Genomic DNA, 22,409 nt, shown 5'->3' with positions numbered 1-22,409 from the left:
AATTGAGGTCTGATCAGTCGAACTGGGGTGGACTTGCTGCCGGCGATCGTGTTACGCTGGTAGGGTTATCGTTTTCGCGAAATGACAAGAAGAGTGCTGGAAGGTCAAGGAGAGTCTGGCACTCTTTTGTGGGTGATGTAGATGCGTAGAACGTCCGCGGTCTGTAAAAGGTCAGTTTTCCAGCAAAAAGCTGCCAATCCCCAAGGTTTGGGAAAACTACTTGGGGATCCACCCCGTCAGGGAAGGAAAGTGACGCCGCCCTATGCTCACCCCAAGCCTCGATATACAACATCTTATGTCTTGATCATTGATCTGACTTGTTCCTCCCATATACTCCACCAGGAGATGGATAATACATCCTGGCCGTCGCTCTCCAGGAACAGCATGTCTACCATTTCCTACGGTCCGCAGTTCATTGCGCTGACCCAGGTTCAGCACTCCAACTTCAACCCCCTACTTCCCGGAGATCTGTTCAGACGGTAGAATCACGCCGATAGATGACAGCCACACCCAGAACAGAACACACCTTTCAGATGGATCCTGGCTAGTACCGCCGAAGAAATGCAGCCTGGAAATTTGGCTCTGAAAAATGGACCACTGCCTTTATTACTTGCACAACAGGGGCTGCAGGACGGATGCTATGGTCCGAGCGCCCCAAGGTGAAGAATTCAACTCTACCAAAACAAATATACAAGTTTGATTGAGAAAAGACTTTTTGGTCCGATAATATACTTTCACATCTTTTGGTTCAGCACATACTTGTACGGATCGCTTCCTCTGCGGGTCTAGAACCATGGCACCGCCGCAAACAGCCAATGGGTCGTGGTTCGAACAATGGGCGCACTCAGTGCGGCAACACGGCTGCAGCGGGACACGACCGCACAGACGGAAGCGTCACCTCTCTCTTCTAAGGGAGAATTCTCGAGGTCGTTCAACTCGAGAGGGACACTCGTGTCTAACCATCGAGCTTGAAGGTAGACAAGGCGGTCTCTCCTCCGCCATCATACAGCTAATCAGAATTCTAACACACAGCATGGGTAGCTTAACAAATCCCGATGGATCGCAATATCCAAGCAGCTCCCTCGATCCGGCAGTCAAGTCGACGCGAAACAAACGCACGCCATCTCAGTCATCTTTCGAAAAGTCGATATCTGGTCCGACTGACCCCTGTATGGGCAACGCCGACGCCACGATCCTTGCTACACACTTTGGCATTGAGCTTGAATTCGTTCTGGCTTTCAGAGAAGACCTGCTGGAATCTATCATATCAAAATACAATTTGGACGCCGACATCATCAAAACCCTGGCAGATTACGAACATCGCTCTCTAATCGAACACGACAATATTGGCACGAATCCTTCCTACGAATGCCGATGGAGGCACCCGTCGTGGGCACTACACGTTCCAGAGACGGACATAGTGTGCAACTCGAAACTCCACAAGGGCATGTTTTTCAGCAGAGTACGCAATGGAAAGCAATGGGTACGACGATACGTCGCGGAACCACTCCTCATTGCTCAAGACCGCCTTGAAAAACAGGGGCTTCTTTCCAATGTTGTGGGATGGGTAGAACCTGACCCACACAATCGAGACTCTCATGAGGCTTCGAAGATCATCCTGCCGAACCACAATTCCACCGACGAAAGAGCCTTACTTCGAACGAGTCTAATAGACTACACAGAATGGACTTTGACAAACGATCATACTGTTGTTGGAGCGCTTCGAAGTCAACTACGAGAACATCTGATTTCTCAAGGAGTCACCGAGGATGATGTTTCGAAATGGGATAGCTATGGAGTGGAAATGATCTCGCCCGTGTTTGAACTTGAGAGGAAAAGGGAAGCGCTTTCTCAAATCGAAAAATATCTTGGAGGTCTAGTCTCGAAGGAGACTTCAATTCTTGAATCTGTCTGGGCTAGTGCTCATGTGCATATCGGATTCAATTTCTCAAGTGCGAAGGATATCCCCATACTGTTGCTTCAGCATTTGGCATACATCCTTGTCCTACACGAAGATCTTTTGTCGAAGTGTCACCCTCGAAGTCGCTGCGGCATTCAACTTTTGGAGTCAGCCCCCGAAGAGGTGGAAGATGAAGGCTCAATCGACGACGAAGTCTTTGATCCCGACGCCCCCTACGAACCACCACCCGAGCAATCAGAGGAAGAGTTAGAGGAGTGCAACGAACGAGTGGTTCTCGCTTTCGAGGCCAAGTACACCGGAGCCGATAATGTCAGCTCCAACGCTCGGTATCTACGGAAGCAATTATCACAGAGGTCCACCCAATACTCCCCCGAATCGATCAGAGACGCCATCTTCAATCAAGGCGGCAATATTTTTGACCTGGTGGCCCTCTTGCAACCAAACGATGAACACGGCAATCCACACAGGGGATATATGTACAATTTTGCGAATCTGGTCAATCTAGCACGCAACAACACGACTTGGAAACAGATTAAGCCGACAGTGGAATTTCGCCAGCACGCTTGCACGATGAGTGCAGAAGCGTTGAATCGATGGGTAACGCTTTTGGAAAGAGTTGTGCGTGTGGCGGAAAAGAATGCACAGGGGACAACGCCGTCTGGTCCCACCAATCCTGCAGATGACGTGCAGAGCTCTTTCGCGAAGGGGGAATGCGACAAATACCCTTCTCAGTGGCCTTATGAGAGCATGAGCGCATTCTGTGGGGAATTTTTAGGCATGAGTTTGGAGGACCAGCAGTACTGGCAACAGAGATTCGAAAGATACAAGGATGACAGACCGGAGGAAGTAGGCGATAAATGAGAGGACAGATTTGACGATGACATTGTGATTGGTGAACTTGTTGATGATCTAAGGGGGTGATAGATGGACACATGTAATGAAAGACCCGCTTGTTGGAAAGGCTATGGTTATAAGTGATTTGGTAGGAATTGATGTGGTGGAGCTGACTTGGTAGGATATTTGTGATTTGGGTAGAGAAGAAATCTCTGACATAAATTGGACATTGACCACAGAACCACAGCCCAGATATCTGTGGTCGTTTAAAGGGGAGCAAATGGCAGAGCCTTGCGGATCGCCAGCCTTGCCAGTCCAGCCTCGTCAGTTCAGCCTCGTCGGCCGCTTCCCGTCGGGTGGAGCGGCATGAAAAAAGTGCCCCGACTCGCACTTGCACGCAATTAGTTGCCGTCTTTGCGTCTTGCCTTCGTCATCTTCACTTTGTAAAAGGCGATTTCCTCACACTTTGTTTTAGTCGACGTTTGCACGTTACTTGCTGACCATATCTTGTGCTGACTAGCTGTATTGCTCTGCGACTTACGGTAGTCGTGTATCTCTTAGCCTTTTGCACCACGTACAAACTTCCAGATTGGCGAGTCTGTGCTCCACATGATAACCTCCGAAACCGAAACCGACCCCAACGAATGCCCTCACCGCCGTTGCATATTCCTGACGACCGGGCCAGGCAAAATGTAGAGGGCAGCAATACCCGCTTTGCAGATGTGGCCTTGTCGCTCGACGGAGCCAATTCAAGCACAGAGTATTTTGAGAAATTCGATGGCAAGAATGACCTTCTGGAGCATGCTTCGGCCAGCCCCTCCACCAAACACCCAGCCAGACCGAGCCTGGTCCCGGGCATCTCTTCCACGGCTCGCCGACCTTCATTTATAGACGAAGAGGAAGACCCCATAGCGAGCGAGAACGCCGCTCATGGACGGCCAGACAGATCCGATAAAGATCGACCGGTGACATGGATGTCATTGCCTAAGAAGGGACAATTGGCCGTTCTGACCTTTGCTCGACTCTCGGAGCCATTGACGGAACGGTCTCTTGCGGCATACTTGTTCTACCAGCTTCGATCGTTTGACCCAAATCTTCCAGATAGCACGATTGCAAGTCAAGGTGGTATGCTCACTGCCTCGTTTGCAGCCGCGCAGTTTGTGACAGCCGTCTGGTGGGGACGAGCGGCTGATACGCCTTGGATTGGTCGCAAAAGAGTCTTGCTGGTAGGGTTGTTTGGTACTTGTGTCAGTTGTATTGGCGTGGGCTTCTCAAAGTCCTTTGCCCAGGCACTGTTCTTCCGAGCATGTGCTGGCTGTCTCAATGGAAATGTGGGCGTCATGAGAACCATGATCAGCGAGATTATCAAAGAGAAAAAGTACCTGTTCTATCTTCACTCTCCCTCAAGGATTCCATGATCTAATTGAACCCGACAGATACCAGTCGAGGGCATTTCTTCTTTTGCCCATGTGTTTTAACATTGGTAAGTCAGATGAACCAGCTTGATATTGTCTCCTGGCTAAATGCCTCCCAGGTGTCGTTATCGGCCCGATCCTCGGCGGCTTCCTTGCAGACCCAATATCCTCGTTTCCTGCTGTCTTTGGACCAGGTTCTTTCATTGGTGGCAAGGATGGAGTTGGCTGGATGACAGCCTTTCCCTACGCTCTCCCAAACGTGGTGAGCTCCATGTTCATCCTGGCCTCTGCTCTCCTCCTCGTGTTGGGTTTGGACGAAACCCATGTCGCGTTGAAAGACAGGCCGGATTATGGCCGAAAGCTAGGCAAGCATCTGGCCCGGGTCCTGTTCCGTCGTGGCAAGCAGGAATATGAATACTCTGAAATTGGCAATCAAGTCGAGCTGCAGGATATTGATGAAGACGATCTGTCACCGCAAGACAGAGACCCCGAGTCGTCAAGGACTCCAGCCGCAACACCCACGGGCACCAAGCCGGCTTCCTGGAAACCAAATCTATCATTCCGGCAAATCTTCACAAAGAATGTCATCCTTACTCTGCTTGCCCACCACCTCCTGGCCATGCATGTGTCGGCTTTCAATGCGTTGGTCTTCCTGTTCCTCCCAGCACCCCGGTCAGACAACGCCCACGCAAGATTGCCGTTTCTCTTCTCTGGTGGCCTCGGCCTCAGCTCTGACCGCGTCGGCCTTGCCACTGCCATTATTGGCATCATCGGGTTCCCTCTTCAGATCCTCCTCTACCCATCCCTCAACTCGAAACTAGGCACCTTGCCGAGCTACAGATGGTTTCTTCCCTTTTCTGTTCTCGCATATCTCATCATGCCATATCTGGCCCTTATTCCCAACAAAGCATTCTTGGTTTGGCCGGCTCTGACAGTGGTGTTGGCTTTCCAAGTCATTGCCCGCACGTTCGCTCTGCCTGGCTCGACGATTCTTATCAATAATTGTACACCGCACCCGAGCGTATTAGGCACAATTCATGGGTTTGCACAGAGTGTCTCTTCTGGAGCCAGGACTCTGGGACCTACCCTCGGAGGATGGGGATTGGGGATGGGATTGGGTGGAAACTGTGTGGGCGCCGTTTGGTGGGTTATGGCGAGCATTGCTGTCCTGAACTGGTCGTTGCTATGGGTCATTTCCGAAGGAGACGCAGGGGCAGCGGCCGCGGCGGCCATGGGCGGTTGAAGTTGGGTCCGATATCTATTCAATCATGTTGATTTTGACAAGATCCGAGATGTATGTACGTGGCGAGTCGCAGGCGTCGATGGTTACGCCGCGGGATGGAATGAACGGGGACTGGCAATGCTCCCAGGGAAGTACGCCGGGTGTCCTTATCCTTTGATGACGAAATGATAGATTCCGGTATGCAGTACAGCACGAAGGCGTATGAATTGATACATTGGATTGACAGAGCAGAACGGGAGCGAAGGCAGTCATGTCTGGGGATAGACGAGTTGGGAATAAAACTGAAATGAGTCACTGCGAATAGGTTTGCTCTTTATACCATCTCGCCCGCTGCTGGTGGTGATGATGCATTGTTTTTCTAAAATTCATTCAATTTTCCGTTCTTGACTTCCCAGTCCCTTCATTATTCGTCGGTGACTGCAGCAGCTACAGCAGCAGCAGCGGCGGCGGCGGCGGCGGCGGCAGGATAAACAGCAGTGCCTCGTCCCGTGGAATCAAGAATGCCCCCCCCGGCCCCTGAAGCTCGAGGTTGGAGCGTTCTTTTTTTTTTCTTTCTAAAAAACGAACGACTCGAACGAAAAGCACAGGACTGGCTGACCGAACTGGGTCGAATCCAAGCCTGGTTCATCTTGCTCCTCCTCGTCCTCCTCTCGCTCCCTCTCTTATCTATCTCTCGATGATCCCCTGACCAACCAGAAGAGAAAAAAAAAAAGAAAATTATCTGTACAAGCAGTCCTCGGTGTGATGGTAGACCTGTTTAGTTGGTGGGTGGGTTGGTGGGTCATGATGGACACGCTTTGTGTGTGGGTGTGTGGGTGTGTGGGTGTGTGGGTGTGTGTGTGTGAATTCCATCACGGACGCCCATGTAATTCCGCTGAACAAGGCTCGATTGCTTGGCCGCGGGACGCGCCAAGGGGACGGAAATAGAAACGGAATAGGAATAGGATTAGGACATGATGGTGGTCAGAGGGAAGGATCCGTTGGGGGAGGTGGAGAGGGAGCGAAAAGGTCGGAAAAGTCGGAAAAGCCGAAAAAAAAAAGGCAACGGCTGGAACAAACGCGACAAATGATTGTTTTCACCTGTGGAAATTGAACCAGGTGGAATCTAGGTAGTCAAAGTCGCTGGCGGAGATCCGCTTCGATCCGTCACCGCCGCCCTGGGCGTCTTTGTTGCTTCCACCTTCGACGGGAGGTTGGACGGCACCACTCATCTCGGCTTCTTCTGCAGCGGCGGCGTCGAGGGCTGCGCGTCGAAGGCGCGGAGATTGGTCTGGGTAGTATTTCCCGCCTGGGTGGAGAGCCTCGAACTGCAATGGTGACAGAGAGTAGTCACTGGGATGCTCGTCATCGTCAAACCCGTATGTCGTGTACGGCGACCGTTGGAGCACCTGGGGGTCGTGCGCCGTCACTTCCGGCGCAGCCTTCCACTGCGGTGCGCTGGCCGGGGGGTAGTCCCACGACCCGGCGTATCGGTGCTGGGCGTTCTGGTCAAGTTCCGAGTCTGCCCAGGCATCGCTCGTGTTCGTGGGGGCATAGACGGCGTCCATGTCTGGGAACTCAAAGTGCGACGACTGTTGGTTCGTAGCTTCTTGTGTCGGTCCTGGCGTCGATTTGGACGTTGATCTGCCCGTCTCCTGAAGTTCGTCACCCTGTACCTCGACCTCTCGATCCCTGATTTTCCGCATCAGCTGCAGGAACTGACTGTTTTGGAATTTGTCGCTGTTGTCGTGTGATACGCTTGTAAGAAGCTGGCCTGCGGTGCGAGCCAGTTCATCTGCGTCACGCGTGTCTGTTTCTGCCGTGCGCTCTGTTTTCTCGCGGTAAGCGATGGCGTCGCTGCCTATGCGCACAGTTTCTCCTCCGTCCGGTCGCTGCACCTCAGAGCTCATGGCATTGGGGTCTGAAGAAAGTCCTGAGGAAGCACGTTGTTGGTCCATCTCTTGAGCATGGGCGAATGCGTCGGCAAACGCGGCTTCGAAATCCACGTCGGAAACTTGGACATGTTGTTCCATAGACATCATCGTAGACTGTTGCATCTGCGGTTCTTGCTGGAAACCGCCAGAGTACGATTGGAACATAGGCTGGGTATAATCCATCATCGGCTGTTGGAACATGCCGCCGCCGCCGCTCAACTGTGGACTATCCCGTACGGCTTGTTTGCCTTGCGCAACTGGAGTACCGGCTCCCGACCGCTGGCGCATAAACTCCTGTTGCCATCCGCCGAGCGTTGTAGACCTGATTAGCGGCGCCTCAGTACGAAACTGTCCCGCTGGCACAGGTTGCTGGGATATCGAGAGCCGTTGAAAGTCGGCAGCCCACCCTGCCGGCGCAGGAGAAGCATGGCCCTGGGGGTGAAAGAGGTCTGGTTGCTGGAACTGGAATGGGTGCGGCGTGGAGGTTTCGAAGGCGTGAAACTCGGCGTCGAGTGATCCTGCTCGAGGGTCGGCAGTGCGGAAGCCCTACAGATATCACACGTCAATGGCGAACCGAAGAGGGACATGGGAATTTCAAACTCACCTGCCCTGGCGACTGTCTGTTACCGACAAGACGATCTTGCTGCAGCGTCCGATCTACTTGGGTGTGCTTTTGTAAGTTCTGGAGCGGGTTGGAGGGCCCGCACAGAGCGTCTGCCATGGTGGGCGAGTGGGGGACGTAAGTCAAGAGACCAGAGGTCACTGTGTTGGGGGAAAGGTCATATCTAAATAAGATGGGATAAGAAAGACAGGATAAAGATCGGGGATTGTTCGCTCTCGGCTGCAGACGAGGACAATCCCTCGAGCGCTTTGACGTAGGGTAAGTGGTGGTAGTAGTGGTAGCAGTGGTTTGATGAGCAATTCAAAGTCGCCATCTAGGAATTTGGATGCCGAGGTTCGCCATGGGCGCCGAACCTACGGAATCCGGAAGAAAGTTTAACCGGGGATGGAACGGGCAGGTGCCCGACAAGGCTGCATCAAGGCTGCATCAGTATACGCTGGGAACAGTCTGACACAGTTGGATAGAACTCCCAAGGGAAGACAATCCTCGATATTGTGTACATATAGTTGGAAAAATAAACAGTCACGCGCACCCAAAACCCTTCGATATCAAATCGAACAAGAGAACTTCTATCAATTCCTCCAGACTCAGTCCCTGTCTCAGTCGCACGCCCTCCGTCTCCGCATACGTTGGAGTAGGCCGTTGCAGAGAAGCTGATTACCAGCAGTGGACCGTCTCCTAATCGTCTCGGCCAATTACAGCATCCACAACCATGCACCAGTGATGCCCATAGCAAGTCCCATGGTCAATTCTCTTGCACCAGCACGCACCTCATCTAGTCCTGCTGCCGAATTGGCTGCTGTACTAGCACTTGCACTAGCACTTGTACTCGCACCAGTGGAGGTCGGAGTCGAAGCGACCGTGCCCGTTTCAACTGATGTTGTAGCAGCACTCTCGGTGGCTGAACTGGTAGAGCTTGAGGCTGTCGAGGTCGAACTGGTGTCATTCACAACACGGAACCAGTTTGCTGCAATTGGTTGTCCCAGACCGGCAGCAGCAGCGAAACCAGACATATTGAAAGGGTATCTTGCATTCGTGTCGGCAGGTGGACTGAAAGAGATGTATGCTTGCGGCACGGTGAATCCCTCTGGTTGAGGATAGAGCAGCAATGTGTATCTGTGTGGTCCATCTCCTCCAGGTGGCGAGGGAGTAAGATACTCCGCACCGACCGCCGTTGTGGCATTCCGCGCCCCCGGCTGTATGGATAACTCATGGTTGATGCCGACAAGGTTGGGTTGGAAGTAGTGGAGTAACTGAACTCGCGGACCGTTTCCTGTGTTGACATCCTCGTCCACCACGAAGAGTATGTAGGTGGCTTCTTCCGTGGCGTTTGCCGGACCATATACCGTTGGCCCGTCGAGAACGTCTGAATACGTTAATAAGTGGTACGATATCGGGTCTGACCAAAGTCCTTACCGTCCCTGGGCAGCAGAACGCCGGCCGGGGCAACGCTTGTCGAACTGCTGAGAAAGTCGACACGCAGATTGGCGTCGACTTGAACTGGAAAGTTCGGTGCAGACTGAGCACTAACGAGTGCTGCCAGTGTAGGCACAGCCAGCACTGAGAGGTATTTCATCCTGGCGATCAAGCTGATGTTGCTCGGGGGACGCAGATGTTGCAGAACTCGGAGAAAGATGGGAGCTGAGGTTGTTGTACGAGATGATTCAGGTCGATACCTTCAACTTAAGTATTCTCCTCGTAAGGGCCGTCGTTGTTGTCAAAGGAGGCAGCCTCGAGCCTGGTTGGTGCTCTGCTCCAATCATTTCCCCTACCAGCCGCCTCCGCTGGGGCTGTCGAAATTCGTCCATCATTGCAAGTGTCCGCGGTAGGACGGCAATCATCTCTTTCAAGGTGCTTGAAACCGTTTGTGTTGCTGACGAAAAGGCCCGTGGGACAGGCGCTTTCCAATATGAGAGCATTGCCCCAGGGCTCCACCGAGCTAGACAGGAGTACACTCTCAATCGGGAAGCTAACCTCGACGCAATCACATTAGTAATTCGGCGGGTCATCTCAACAATCATTCGCTTGTTGCAGCCTCAGCTGTGTCAACTGGTGGGCCTAAAAAGGGGCTGAGATGCCATCACAAACCAGAGGGATCATCGCATTCTTCCCCCTGAGCATCCAGCATCCCAACGAGTCGAAATGCATGTGTTGTTCAATCGATACATCTCCCCAGGGAGCTTCCCAAAGTTTCACACAGCGCACGAGAGACTGTCGGATGGGGATGTTATTCGGCTCATTTCAAGGGAACAATCTTGCGCTATCAAGTATCGCACAGTGTTTCGCCACTCATTTCGTTTGAGACCTTGAGACAGGACGAACGCAATACCGACCAACCTGTGTCTGGTGGCTTTTCTGCCAAGAACAGCTTGGTCCACCTGAGAAAAGGCCTCAAATGTCGTGCATTTAAGTAAACGGTATTGTGAGCGACGGGGCCCGAGCAGGCAGTCATCGGATAGACAGAACTTCTCTCACAACCTTTGTTGATCTCGCCTTCCACTCCTTTTGACCAATCGCATATCTCTTTGCAACTGATTATCAATGTGTTTGGGCAGATCGGGAGTTTGAGAAAGGTGGCCGCCGCAATCGACATGACGACCTGGACTCCGGGCATAGATCGTATGGAACAGGGAGGGATATCGTTGACGTTGGTTGATCCAATGGGGAAGAGGATCAACTGAAAGAGCAGTGTCGGACTAAGTGCCAGGTGTTCTGCCTCATCCAGGCCCAGTTGCGAATACTCCAGCTCGTAGTTCCTCTTCTGTCCTCCTTCTCCAGGAGTCGGATACTCTGGTCCAGTCCACGTCACCCAGGCGTCCGAGGGCTCGACAACCGTCACAATCAACGTAGTCGCTCAGAGTACAGGAGGCATGACATGCGGGACAGATGTCGTGGACCTGCTTGTGCCAGCTGGCATTGTGAAAGTTCCAACCGGTCTTCTGTACCCAGAAGTTGCTGATTTCGCAGCCAATAACGGTATCCCAATATTCCTCACGGCGAGGTCTGTTAGTGAGGCAGTGGTTGCATAGACGCAATTCAGCAGGCATCCAAGGCTTCAATTGGGTCATGAGCTCCGGGACATCGAAAACACGCCGGGGGAGAAACCCCGCATATTTTGGCGAGGTGGGCGAGAGGTATAGCTGAACATCTCGTGCCACCATGGCCAGCCGTTTGCAGGATAGTGAAAGCGCGATCTGAGACGGTGCGTGGGCTAGAGCATTGTATATCTCGAGAAGAATCTCATAGGGCATCATGAGGAGGACGGACTGGCCCTTGTACTGGGAGTTGACACTCTCCAGCATCTGCAGACGTCAGATCTCCCACCACAAAACACCATGCGGACACCACAACTATACCTCCTCGGGAATGATGAATCTGCTCGAGAGTTTTCTCTCAAAGTCGCGGCTCCTTGCTCTGCATTTAAGTGGCTTCCGAGGCGCCGTGAATGTCTCCTCCTTCATCTTCAACCCAGCACCGACGGGAAAGCCGGTCCATAGCGCCATAGGAATAGGCTGCTGAAAGTGTAAAGTGCTCGGAAGAAACAACACGCAAGTGTGGACGTTGTAAGGGCTTGTATGGACCACTAGTGAACGCCCCGTTTGACTGCCGGTGTGCCCTCCAGGTACATGGCCTTGACGGACAATGTCGGTGAAGACTTTCAGGAGATAAGCGACAAGTGGCAGCAGATAAGCTATTGGGTTATACCATTTGAGGTCTAGATCAAGCACTAGTCCCGGCAGGCTCCGTTGATAAGTCTTGGCGTTTCTCTTCCTTTGCTCAAATCTCAACGACAACTTTCCCATTTGTTTTGCCTTGCCAGATCTCCTTTAGTCCTTCAGCAGCCTCCGCCAAAGGCAGGACTTTGCCAATATGCGGCTTGATGCCAGAGGTGGTCACAAAATCCAATAGGTTGATGAACTCCTCCCGCGTTCCCGTATAGACCCCTACCAAGCTAATCTGGTTCACCATCAAGTGCAACAAGTCGATAGAAATGTTGGGCGAGGCGCTGTCTGAATGTCTCCCACACGACACAATCGTCCCACCTGGCTTCACAGAGGCCAAAGAATGTGAAATTGTTGACGCTCCCGATGTGTCGAACGCGGCATCAACGAGATGTGGCAGTTTTGCCCCGGGCTCAAAAGTACTCTCTGCACCAAGCGATCTGGCCAGTTCGCGTTTCGCCTTCGTCCGGCCTGTTGCCCATACACGGAAGCCGGCGGCAGAGCCCAGCTGAATGAGCGCTGTCGTCACCCCTGAATATTTGCAATCTGTTAGTTACCATCTCGCATGATATAACCCGGGCAACTCCAGATTGTTCGGTTCGGTACTTACCACCAGATGACCCTTGCACCAGAATGGTTTGACCGGCTCTGATTTTTGCCTGGGTGAACAACATACGATAAGCTGTCAACCAGGCAATGCCCATCACGCTTGCCGACTTCGCATCGAGTCCTTTGGGCCTAGGCACGGCGTTTCTTCTGGGAATCATCGCGTACTCGGCAAGGGTTCCTTGAACGAGTTCGCCGAATACGTGTCTTTTTGGATCGAGTGTCTCATTCCCTTTCCAATCAGGATCACCCATGACTGGATAGACGGCAACCTCAGTTCCGTCCTCGAGCAATCCGGCACCCTCGTTACCCAGAATCATTGGGTATCGGGTTTCATGGATCAGCATTCCTCGTAAGGTGAAGATGTCGTGAAAGTTCAGACCCACTGCCTGCATCTTGACTCGGACCCATCCTTCCTTTGACTCTGGGAGATGCTTTTGACCAATTCGGACCGATGACAATGGATCCTGTGGGCTGGCCACTGACGCGTAGACCGCCCTCATTGTCGGTTTATCAGGATCTATATCGCCCATGTCGAGATGTATTATCTTGTCACCCTTCACTGTGGCGACAAGGAACAAATCGAATGGTTCGTGGATGCCGAACTCCTTGCGAAAATCGCCATCCATCATGATGTGGGTTTGTGTCCTGCCATCATTTCGGACCGTTTGGTCCAGCACTTTGACTCGTGCCTGGTGACCTATAATTCCATGTTCGCACAAGGCTATAATAGCATCTCCAGTGAAACTCTTTCCGTCGTCGACAACCTCAGCGTCCGGTGCAAAAGCATTCAACATGAGTTCGAGGTCTGCGGTGTTGATCCCCTCAAGAAAACGATCGATGGGGTTGCGAGGTGACGCCATTGTAAAAGGTGTTGAGTCAATGCAGCTATTTGGGACATTAGAGCTGGAGGGAGTCAGGTCAGTATATATCGTGTGGACAAGGCATTACAGCGATGCCTGTCCTCATTGGCGCTGTGACCATTTTAGGTATCGGGCAATGAGCTCCAGTCATAAGCCAATCGATCATCCAAGGAATATCACAAGCTGGCTGACAGCACGTGACCGTGAGCCATTTCGTCCGCATAAGCCAGGAGAAAGCCAGTGTTGATGATGAGCGCGGTGCACTGACCGTGATTGATTATGCGACATGGCGTCATGCAGAGAGCGACCCTCGTCGCACAGCAGAATCCAGATATCCCCCCTCAAAGTACTCGGCTGGCGTTGGGACATTCATCCAAAGCGACCTGGAAAGTCGAACTTCTGCTGGAGATTGTCTCTTTCAAGCCATGACAGAAGCTCATGGTAAGTTCGATCATCATACGGAGGAAGTGTGCGCTCGCCATTTGCTTCGCTAAAATCAGATTGGTGTTGGCGACAAGACTCCGCATAGCTTGCCGGGCGGATGTCACTGGTCGGAGAGAGAATGACTGAAGAGTTAGATGGTATACCGCGTATGCGGCCGCGCGCGTTCCCACCTCGGCAGGCTGTTTTCGAAAGGTCGATATTTTGTAGCCGAGCCATGAGCGAGTTGAAATCTGTAAGAACCCTGGCGCAATCGGCGGCATATTCTTTGTTACTGCTTTGGTCTACTTCCAAGGTGGAAATGACGAATCCGATGTCTTCATAGTCTCCTTCTGCCCTACTATAAGCCAGAAGTTGATAGAGCTGTAACGCAAGAGCAGCATTGAATAGAAAATGGACGCCCGAAGCCGAGAGCCTTGGAGGTCGTTGTAAGTTCAAGAGTCGATGCCATAGATGGATGTTTCTTCTCGCCGCATCTGCACACAGATCGAGCTCTGGCCTGTGTGATATCTCATGACCTGTTGTTCTACCGTTCAGGAGCGTGTCGGCTGTGACTCTCTTGACGTTGAGAAACAACAAAGGTCGGACGGTGAGGATGATGAGCTGCAATGTCAGCGGGATTTGCCCATGAGTGGTTTGAGCACCTCACCTGATTGTGCGCCATGTGCAGTTCTCCAACAGCCCGGTCCCAAGTCAGGTTCTCCTCTGTGCCTATAACCGTGGCGGGAAGATTTTCCGACCAAGACCTCAACCACCTCAGGGACTTCTGAATGCAGAGCGTCGTCATGGGTGGTTCCTCACTCTGCCGTGCAACGTCATAGATATTTGAGACAATGTAGTTTGAGATTCTGGCAAGCTCGATATTAGCACGGAGACCGTCCGGAGGAGGCAGGTCACTTTGACTTTGTCAGCCTATCGCGCAGAGAACTCTAGATGAATGTTGTGTACCTTGAACTTCGAGGCAGGTCCAATTTGATCGCCTCGTCAGAGATAAGGGCCGGCCTCCCCATCAAACAACTCAGCCATCTGCGACTTGTCAGTGAATCGGAAGTTCGTACATCAGACTCTGGGCTTACCGATCCAGGATATAGACGGTCCAAAATAGCCTTTTGCCTTGCTCGTCGACCAACCAAGCACGATGAACTCCATGGACGATGAGAATATGCATTGCGATGCTGACATAGATATATGCAGCATCACGCCGATTGCTGTTGAGCAGGTAGAATCCTAGAAGTGCCAGGACGGTTGCATCATTAATGGTAGATTCGTCCAGAGGATTCCCCAATACGCTTTTTGCTCTCGCGAAGAACGCCTGTCCAAATCCGGTTTCCCAGGACGGTGCGCATTTCGGGTTGAGTTGACAAGCAACAGCGAACAGAGCATTAGGAGCCGCTTCGATAGTTCTCACACCATCAACATAAGCTGGATATTCACCCAGGACAGCCTGGACATCAACCCAATAATAGATACCACCAGAAGCAAAAGTACCTTCACCATCCTGAGCCGAGTGCCGAAACTCCGACAGCATCGCCGCGGCTTCATCATTTGTCGCCGATATGAGAGGGTTGACCGTAGACGTTAGCAGAGGACGACTGTCGTGAGTTTGATATTTCCCGAGCGCCGAGATGAAAGCTGTCACATCAGGATTCGAGGTACCTGACCATGCATTTTCGAAGGCCTGTGGGAAAACCGTCGCCATGTACTCTCGCAGGTGATTGAGGAATGTGGCTCCTGAAGATTCGCCGAGATAGCGCACCGTGCCATCTGGGTCTTGAAGGATTCGTCCTTCTCGAATGTGTTGGGTGTCTTCGGCAATATCCTGACTGAATGGTTTGGGAGGCCGGGGTGCCTCGGGCGTATGGTGCTTCGCTTGGATATGCTGCATCAAGTTATCCCTCTCAGATTGCAAGGGGACTGCGTGTGCGAGTGCCTGTTCCAGCATCGCGCACCTAGCTTTGAGCGTATCATATTCGCGGCGTGGGATCGTGACTGTTTGCACCACCTCTGGATACAAACACTCACGCGACGATTTGCGGCATCTTTCGCAGGGTTGGCCTCCGGAGCACTTGGCACGTTTGATATTGCAATTATTGCATCTTTGAGTCAACGTGAAGAGAGTAAGTATTCAAAGCATGCAAGCAATGCAAGGATAGGGAAGCCTCTCACGCTTGAACAACTCTTTTCCGTAGCTCCGGTGCAATTTTATGCCGCCGCGGGTTGACAGGTCGACGTTCCATATGACAGATCACCTGTGGAGGGGATGTTGTAGCACACAACTACCGAGTCCTTCAGACCAACACAGAGTTTCCCCAAAATCTGGGGAAGAGAAGACGACGAGGCTAAAGAAAAGGCGGAGTTGGTGCAAGTCTATTCGGGGAAGGTCTACCGGGCCCCTTTAATCTCCTCCCCTGCGCCGCTGACTCGTTCGTAACCGGGAATAGTTCAAGTTTGCTTTAGGCAGAAAATAGTCGCTGCACGCACGACGAGCCTTTGTGAGAAAATAAAAAATGGCACAGTTTGACAGATAGTAGACGCCCGCTCGGAATTTGGGTAGTTACTCAATAGCGATGACGCGGGCGCCAGAATAGACATGGCTAATGTCATATGCCTGCGACGAAGCAGTTCCGTTCTAGCGCTCGGAGACCAAGAAACTCCCAACTTCTAACAAAACTGAAGCACGCAAAAAGCAAAGTGTAGTGCGCTCCCGCAGAATTGACAGTGAAGGCTTCGAATATGAGGTGTCGCAATCAAACCTAACACCCGGCAAGACCTCACAGGCCGTAGATAAAGGTATACTTCTTGTCCGCATATCTCAGAGGTGTGGTCTTCTCGTCTTCGAACTCCTCGGGGGTCATGGCTGCCACTTTAGCCTGCCTTCGCCTGTTCACCGCTGCCAACGTGAAACGGTATGAAAGGTATCCGGCCAGCGCGACGGCGATGAATGCCAGTGTTATATAAAACGGCCTATTGGAAAAGTTTAAGTCGTCGTGTCCTCTTTATCGAAAGCAGCAATAGTCCGCCATGGGAGTTTGACTTACACCAGGTACTTTGGCGCATAGGATGCCCGGAAGATTTGTGCCCCGATGACCCCGGACAGATTTCCAAATCCATTGACGCCCAGGACGAGTGCTCTCTTCCCGGGTTCTAGAAACTCGTATTGGCCAAAACTGCTCAGATATTGGAGAGAAGGAGGGGAGGAGGGACTTGGACACACTTACCAGGAGTGTTGCCGCTCAGCCAGGCCACGGTCAATGGTGCCGAGATATAACTGCCAAACAGCAAGATGCACAAGCCAGCATACTTGCCGCCGTGTCGCTCGACAGTCACCGTGATGATGAGCCCGACGAGGGTGATCAAGAGACCGACAAATATGTGATAGCCGCGTTCCTTCCTTTAAGTCACGAGTGTTGGCAATGTGTTAGGCAAATCAACCAGAGCAATGGCTTACCTGCGATCCGAACTGACGGCGAAAATGTACAACCCGACTGCTCCACAAAGATATGGCGGCACAGACATCTGCTTGAGTCAGGATCTTTCTTGCACACCCGGGGGTAACATCCACTCACCAAGTTCGCCTCAATGGAGGAATATCCCAGCCCAGCAACAACAAGAGGGAGAAATACGGAGAATGCCTGCCCGGGTACGCTAGCTAGGATGTTGAAGAACAGCACATACCAAAGCTTCCAGTCCTTTGCCGTCTCAACCACATCGCGCCTCGTCAACCTCTCCTTCTCGACACCGCTGTCGCCGTAGGTATGTTGCGAATACATGGCGTTGTCCAGACGGATACGCTCCACCGCGTATGCCCGATCCTTGTCTTTGAGAAACCACGCACTTCCCGGTCCGAGGGGCATCCAAAACCATGCAACGATGGCAATGAGACATGTAGCACCACCTTCGATGATGAAGAGGTATTGCCAGTTCTTGAGCGAGCCGGTCTTGATGTGGAAAATTCCGTACGCTTCCAATCGTGTCAACAACCTTTCTCACCTTGAACATAGCCGTGGGGTTCTTACTTACCAATGCAACCGGAGAAGGCACCAGCGACAGCATATTGTCCGTAGAAGAGTCCAAGGCGGACGGCGAGGTCGAAACGGGTATAGAACGTCGACAAGTAGAAAACACCTAAGTTGCGCGGGCAAAGTCAGTGTTGCGCAAGTAACATGATGAATTCTTCGCAGCTCGTTGAGATGATCGCGGATGGGGCGGGAGGACTTGACACATACAGCAAGGATAAAATCCTGCCTCCTGCTCTAGCGTTAGCAGGAATTTCGTCTTTCGAGGAACAGAGTCTGTTCCAGTCTTTCTCCAAACACCAGTTCTAAGAGACCGAAGAAAGACACTTACAAAAAGGCCAATGAGTAGTCGTGTCGCAATCAGCGTAGCTAGCAGCAGGGTTAATATTTCCTCGGCGCGCTAAGAGGTCGCTTTCATCAAACCTCGTCCCTTGATAAAAGCCTGGCAAATGGTGAGGATGCCCCAGCAAAACATAATGATCGGTACCCAGTTCTTCGCTCCCAGGTACCTTCCGACGGCGGCGGAGGGAGGTTGGAACAGCACAAAGGTGATGAAGAACAAGCTGACTGCCAGGTTGAGGTCGTCTGGCTGAGCTCCAATGTCCTTGGTAAAGCCTGGACTGACGGGTTAAGAGGAGTTTTATATGACTAGTGGTGATCTGGACATACCTTGCGTTTCGGCATTTCCAACGTTACCTCGATCCAAACTGTTAAAAACGTATATCAGAGATAAAAATGGAAGAAGGATTGTGTCGATCTTGTAGTTTAACGCTCGATTCAATGCTTTCTCTTCATTTGTCACGGGGATGTGGCCAGCAGGCACATTTCCGCCGCTCCCTTGAGGCTCGGGCTCGACTGGAGACCAACCCGTCTCGACATGGTCTGACAGTTGTTTTTCAGTCATTTGCAGAACCATTAATTCAACGAGAATTCGCAACTTCCGAATGTAATCAAACAAAATCATACATGTCTCTCCAAGTGAGGCAAGTTGCCGAGCTTTTATACCATACCCATAGGCAAGAGGGCGAACTCCGTAGGCGGGTACGGTAGCCGTATGATCTGCCGTCTCTTGGCTAATGTCGATCACAATATGGAGAACGCTAAGGTGAGGAGAGTAATGTCCAAGTATTGTAGGTGAATGGCAAAGTCCGATAGACAGCGAGTAGTCGCCCTCTCGGACATTAGGTTGTTACTCAATAGTGATGAGGCGGCCGTCAGATCAGAGATAGATAATACTATGGATAGGGATCGAGGGACTGTTATACCTAATGATCATTACCTTTATGTTAATAGTGAATCGCTCCTCATGGCTATTTCTCGTTAGACTGTGCCACTTATCTTTGACATTTCAATTGTGCGGGGAGATGGATTTGCCTCGAGTGGCGGGATGAGGAGGCCAGCCTCAAATATGCGGGTAGAGTACCCGTGATGGCGCAAGTCGATGGACGGCATATCGCCTTGATGGGAATGGTTCAAGATGCTCCATTTCCGCAATGTCCCTTTCATAAATACCAAGGGTCTCGGCTGCTGGGGTGGGTACCAGGGTCGAGCCAACTTAGTGACAATCAGACACTTTGGGAGAGAGAGAGAGACATCGGACATCATGGTGTTTGACTTCAGAAATACCGAGAAGCGATCAAAGACCCTCGACATAGGTTTCAATGGTGTTTCAGTGTCGGCTGACTTTCGCGGGACGGTATTGATATAGTCTTGGTTAACAAGGACGAAAGCTGACATTGCTACTAGATTTTGCAAATAAGCGCTTTCCATCCCAAACATGGTATTGTTCTCGCCGAGCCCTACGGACAGTTCGATGGGACCAGGTTCAGAGACACCCCGTACGTGCGAGAGTACCGAGCCCGAATGCTCAAGTCCATCAAGACGGGAACGCCAGGGTTTGGGTTGCGTTTCGACGTCGAGGCCCACGACACGAAGATAACGCTGGACGGGTTGGGACGAGCAACAATATCTTTCCGCACAGTTGAAGGACTTGCCATAACAACGTCTTTGCGTGTCAACGAGAATGGAGAAGTCATTCAATCTTCGGAGGTTTCGTCTTCTAGTGACTGTCCGACCCTTTTGAGATTCACCATGGACTTCAGCATCAGCGTGAACCGGGCATCGGTACGTATTCGCACTATTTATGGCGTCGTGGCTCGAACCCTCCAGGTCTTCCAAGGTTCTTGCGTACTTGAAGAAGCTTACCAATGCTAACACTGGAGCAGTATGGGCAACTTACCGAAGGTGGACCGATCCCCATGCCCAAGTCAGAAAACAAATTCAGTTTCGCCGACTTTGGAAAGAGTTTCCTGGTTGTCAACGTCCCTCTTGATGCACAACTCCAAGGAAGTCTTGAAAGTGGTGGTCCAAGGGTCGACATGCACAGGGCTGTTCAAGAAACCACTTTTGTGAACTCGCCCGTAAAAGGAGCATATTCTCAGACTTTGGATATTCCACCACGAGGATCGAGGACGCTGACGGCAAAGTTTGCCTTGCAATCGGGAACAGGTTGTGGGAAATCTCGCAACGCGGAAACCTCGCCTGCCCTCGGATTGCCGTTGCTCTGGCGGGATCAAGAAACCACCAGCAGATTCATTGTCCGCCGAAATCTCGAGTACATTCTCGGTAATTGCACGGTCCCGCTGTCACCTTCCAAGCATGCCGTTTGCCTCCTCACAGATCATGTCGCTTTACCGCTCGGTTGGATGAGGGACAACTAGTAAGTATCAGCGAGTCCTGGTGGACGCTGCTAACATGGAAAAGTTGGCAGATTCAATTCTTGACCCAAGTATATCGGAACCTTGATAGGTTATCAATTGGTAAGACCTGCGCCGCCTACTCCGAGGAGATCAGGGCCACGACAAAGGGACATCTGGCTTGGATCTTTCGGCACGCACAACGACCTCACCACTTCTGGCATCGATCATATCTCACTACAGGCCGTCCCAAGGATGGGCCGGTCTTTCAGCTGGACCAACAGTGCTATCCGCTCCTGGAGGTCTGCGACTTCTGGGAGACCTTTCCAGGAGAGCAGCCATTTGTGGAAGAAATTCTGGCGTCAGATGCCGTGTCTCAGGTCCTGGACCTCCTTGAGTCAAAGAGAGATCCTTTGACTGGACTCTTCCCGACAGACGAGACTCCAGGTGATGACCTGGTAGAATATCCGTTCCATTTCTCGAGTCACGTCTTATTATGGCACACGCTGTCTCGGCTTGCGAAAGTGATTACCCAGGTAACGGGCGCTCCGTTGGGGCAGCAACTCGCACGTCTTGCCGAAGATGTGCGTGACGCGACGTTGAAGCACTTTCTCGCCTCTGATCCATTGCCAGACTCGCCGTCCTTCTCGTATCTGGTGGACGGATTTGGTCAACGAACGTTTTACCATGATGCCAATGACCTGCCAACGCTTTTTGCTCCGATATGGGGTTTCACCAGGACCAGCAATGAGAAGCAGGCATGGCACAACACCATGGAATTTGCGTTCACGCCGGCGAATGATGGAGGATACTATGGGGACGGAGCTTTTGGAGGACTAGGGAGCGTTCACACGCCCGGGCCGTGGACACTAGGATATTTCCAGCAGTGGAAATATGCTCAGATGATGGGCAATAACCAGCAAGAAGCTGCCGCATGGGAACAAATCCGTGGGGTCATGTTGTGGGATGGGACATTTTCGGAAGCAGTAGACAGTCACTCGGGGGAGTGTACGAGCAAGGCATGGTTTAGTTGGCCAGGATCGATGATTGGGAGCGGCTTACTCCAGCCGGGAGTCATAGAGAGGTACCTGTAATGAGTCTCTCTTCCGACTAATGACCAGCTCGGGGGCTGAGGAAAGCTGAGGGAGTAGCACGGGCACACATGGGAATAGGTGGTTTGGCCGCCGACGCATTACATACCAGGTACTCCCTGAGACGAAATTGGCTGACACGGTCACTGAAGGCTGTAGAATGGGTTAGGTAGTCCTGTCTGCCTCGGCGGAATGAAAGACATATATATTGTAAGACGGGAGGGGTTTCCTTGATTCTCCCCTCTTATATGTTCTGGGTTGATTGATAAGGATAGGGGTGCCGTCAGGCCTAACAATGGCCACCTTTGAGTTATCAGTGAATCGCTCCTGATCGCTATTTCTGGTCAGACCGTGGTTGAGATCGGCTCGCTACCTACTGCTTCATAGTGTTTCTTTCCCCGAGTACTCGGTACATATATGCGAGGTACATGAAAATCTATACCTTCATCGGTAGATCGAAGTATAAACGAAACAGCTTACAGGCATCGGACATTGCCGCCTATCATTTTTCATACAGATGATCTTGATTCTTGACACCAAACTTATACCAATTCCTATTCGCATCTACCGTTGTTACTTTGCAGTATATGCCACAAGCCACTCCATGTACCTCGATAATCTCTAGCGCCAAGAGAGGATAAGGTTATTCTCCAACCCTCATAATACTTGGTACAGTCAGACGGTCCATATGCACTGCACGCTATTATGTACTCTAGTACTGTATCGCAACCAAGGCCTCGGTACGTCCGGGCTCGGCGGCGAGCGGGAGAGTATATGAACATTAGGTACTCAGACTCTCGGCTGTCCATTTGCCATGTTCGCTCGTTCGTTCTCGTGGGTGAGGGACGAGTATCGAAAGTCGTTGCGAGTTGAGATTAATTAAACTCCCCACGCTTGTCGTTGTTACTTGTGTCTACGGAAGTAGGTAGCTAGGTTTGGGCACGTCTTGCCGTCACTCGTACACAAAGAACCGAGCACGACCAAAAAAAGAAAACATGTCGGCCAAAGAAATCCCAAAGACAATGC

The 22,409-nt window shown here is 51.8% G+C and overlaps 9 protein-coding genes across 9 annotated transcripts; 3 read left to right on the top strand and 6 right to left on the bottom strand.

Moving 5' to 3' along the window:
* Positions 1 to 1,033: 1,033 nt before the first annotated feature.
* Z517_02084 (uncharacterized protein) lies at positions 1,034 to 2,782 on the top strand (the record flags this gene model as incomplete). The annotated part of the gene is made up of 1 exon (XM_013431195.1): positions 1,034 to 2,782. One exon carries the CDS (start codon positions 1,034 to 1,036, stop codon positions 2,780 to 2,782), a length of 1,749 nt encoding a protein of 582 aa, XP_013286649.1.
* Positions 2,783 to 3,399: 617 nt separating this feature from the next.
* Positions 3,400 to 5,413, top strand: Z517_02083 (uncharacterized protein; the record flags this gene model as incomplete). Its single annotated transcript, XM_013431194.1, has 3 exons — positions 3,400 to 4,133; positions 4,192 to 4,238; positions 4,290 to 5,413. The coding sequence occupies 3 exons, from the start codon at positions 3,400 to 3,402 to the stop codon at positions 5,411 to 5,413; spliced, it is 1,905 nt and encodes a 634-aa protein (XP_013286648.1).
* Positions 5,414 to 6,489: 1,076 nt separating this feature from the next.
* Z517_02082 (uncharacterized protein) lies at positions 6,490 to 8,047 on the bottom strand (the record flags this gene model as incomplete). The annotated part of the gene is made up of 2 exons (XM_013431193.1): positions 6,490 to 7,872; positions 7,931 to 8,047. 2 exons carry the CDS (start codon positions 8,045 to 8,047, stop codon positions 6,490 to 6,492), a joined length of 1,500 nt encoding a protein of 499 aa, XP_013286647.1.
* A 596-nt stretch (positions 8,048 to 8,643) lies between these two features.
* Positions 8,644 to 9,524, bottom strand: Z517_02081 (uncharacterized protein; the record flags this gene model as incomplete). Its single annotated transcript, XM_013431192.1, has 2 exons — positions 8,644 to 9,314; positions 9,365 to 9,524. The coding sequence occupies 2 exons, from the start codon at positions 9,522 to 9,524 to the stop codon at positions 8,644 to 8,646; spliced, it is 831 nt and encodes a 276-aa protein (XP_013286646.1).
* A 1,141-nt stretch (positions 9,525 to 10,665) lies between these two features.
* Positions 10,666 to 11,451, bottom strand: Z517_02080 (uncharacterized protein; the record flags this gene model as incomplete). Its single annotated transcript, XM_013431191.1, has 2 exons — positions 10,666 to 11,250; positions 11,305 to 11,451. 2 exons carry the CDS (start codon positions 11,449 to 11,451, stop codon positions 10,666 to 10,668), a joined length of 732 nt encoding a protein of 243 aa, XP_013286645.1.
* Positions 11,452 to 11,725: 274 nt separating this feature from the next.
* On the bottom strand, positions 11,726 to 13,139 carry Z517_02079 (uncharacterized protein; the record flags this gene model as incomplete). The annotated part of the gene is made up of 2 exons (XM_013431190.1): positions 11,726 to 12,201; positions 12,281 to 13,139. The coding sequence occupies 2 exons, from the start codon at positions 13,137 to 13,139 to the stop codon at positions 11,726 to 11,728; spliced, it is 1,335 nt and encodes a 444-aa protein (XP_013286644.1).
* A 369-nt stretch (positions 13,140 to 13,508) lies between these two features.
* Z517_02078 (uncharacterized protein) lies at positions 13,509 to 15,522 on the bottom strand (the record flags this gene model as incomplete). Its single annotated transcript, XM_013431189.1, has 4 exons — positions 13,509 to 14,183; positions 14,230 to 14,476; positions 14,529 to 14,606; positions 14,657 to 15,522. The coding sequence occupies 4 exons, from the start codon at positions 15,520 to 15,522 to the stop codon at positions 13,509 to 13,511; spliced, it is 1,866 nt and encodes a 621-aa protein (XP_013286643.1).
* An 829-nt stretch (positions 15,523 to 16,351) lies between these two features.
* On the bottom strand, positions 16,352 to 18,512 carry Z517_02077 (uncharacterized protein; the record flags this gene model as incomplete). The annotated part of the gene is made up of 10 exons (XM_013431188.1): positions 16,352 to 16,544; positions 16,619 to 16,724; positions 16,799 to 16,971; positions 17,029 to 17,096; positions 17,147 to 17,541; positions 17,601 to 17,705; positions 17,807 to 17,828; positions 17,928 to 17,965; positions 18,020 to 18,211; positions 18,266 to 18,512. 10 exons carry the CDS (start codon positions 18,510 to 18,512, stop codon positions 16,352 to 16,354), a joined length of 1,539 nt encoding a protein of 512 aa, XP_013286642.1.
* Positions 18,513 to 19,199: 687 nt separating this feature from the next.
* On the top strand, positions 19,200 to 21,386 carry Z517_02076 (uncharacterized protein; the record flags this gene model as incomplete). Its single annotated transcript, XM_013431187.1, has 4 exons — positions 19,200 to 19,292; positions 19,343 to 19,720; positions 19,822 to 20,315; positions 20,360 to 21,386. 4 exons carry the CDS (start codon positions 19,200 to 19,202, stop codon positions 21,384 to 21,386), a joined length of 1,992 nt encoding a protein of 663 aa, XP_013286641.1.
* Positions 21,387 to 22,409: the final 1,023 nt, after the last annotated feature.

The sequence above is a fragment of the Fonsecaea pedrosoi genome (genome assembly GCF_000835455.1).
Source record: "Fonsecaea pedrosoi CBS 271.37 unplaced genomic scaffold supercont1.2, whole genome shotgun sequence".
Classification (NCBI taxonomy): Eukaryota; Fungi; Ascomycota; class Eurotiomycetes; order Chaetothyriales; family Herpotrichiellaceae; genus Fonsecaea; species Fonsecaea pedrosoi.
Note: the sequence above shows the minus strand (reverse complement) of the source record. Positions and strands in the feature narration are given on the sequence as shown.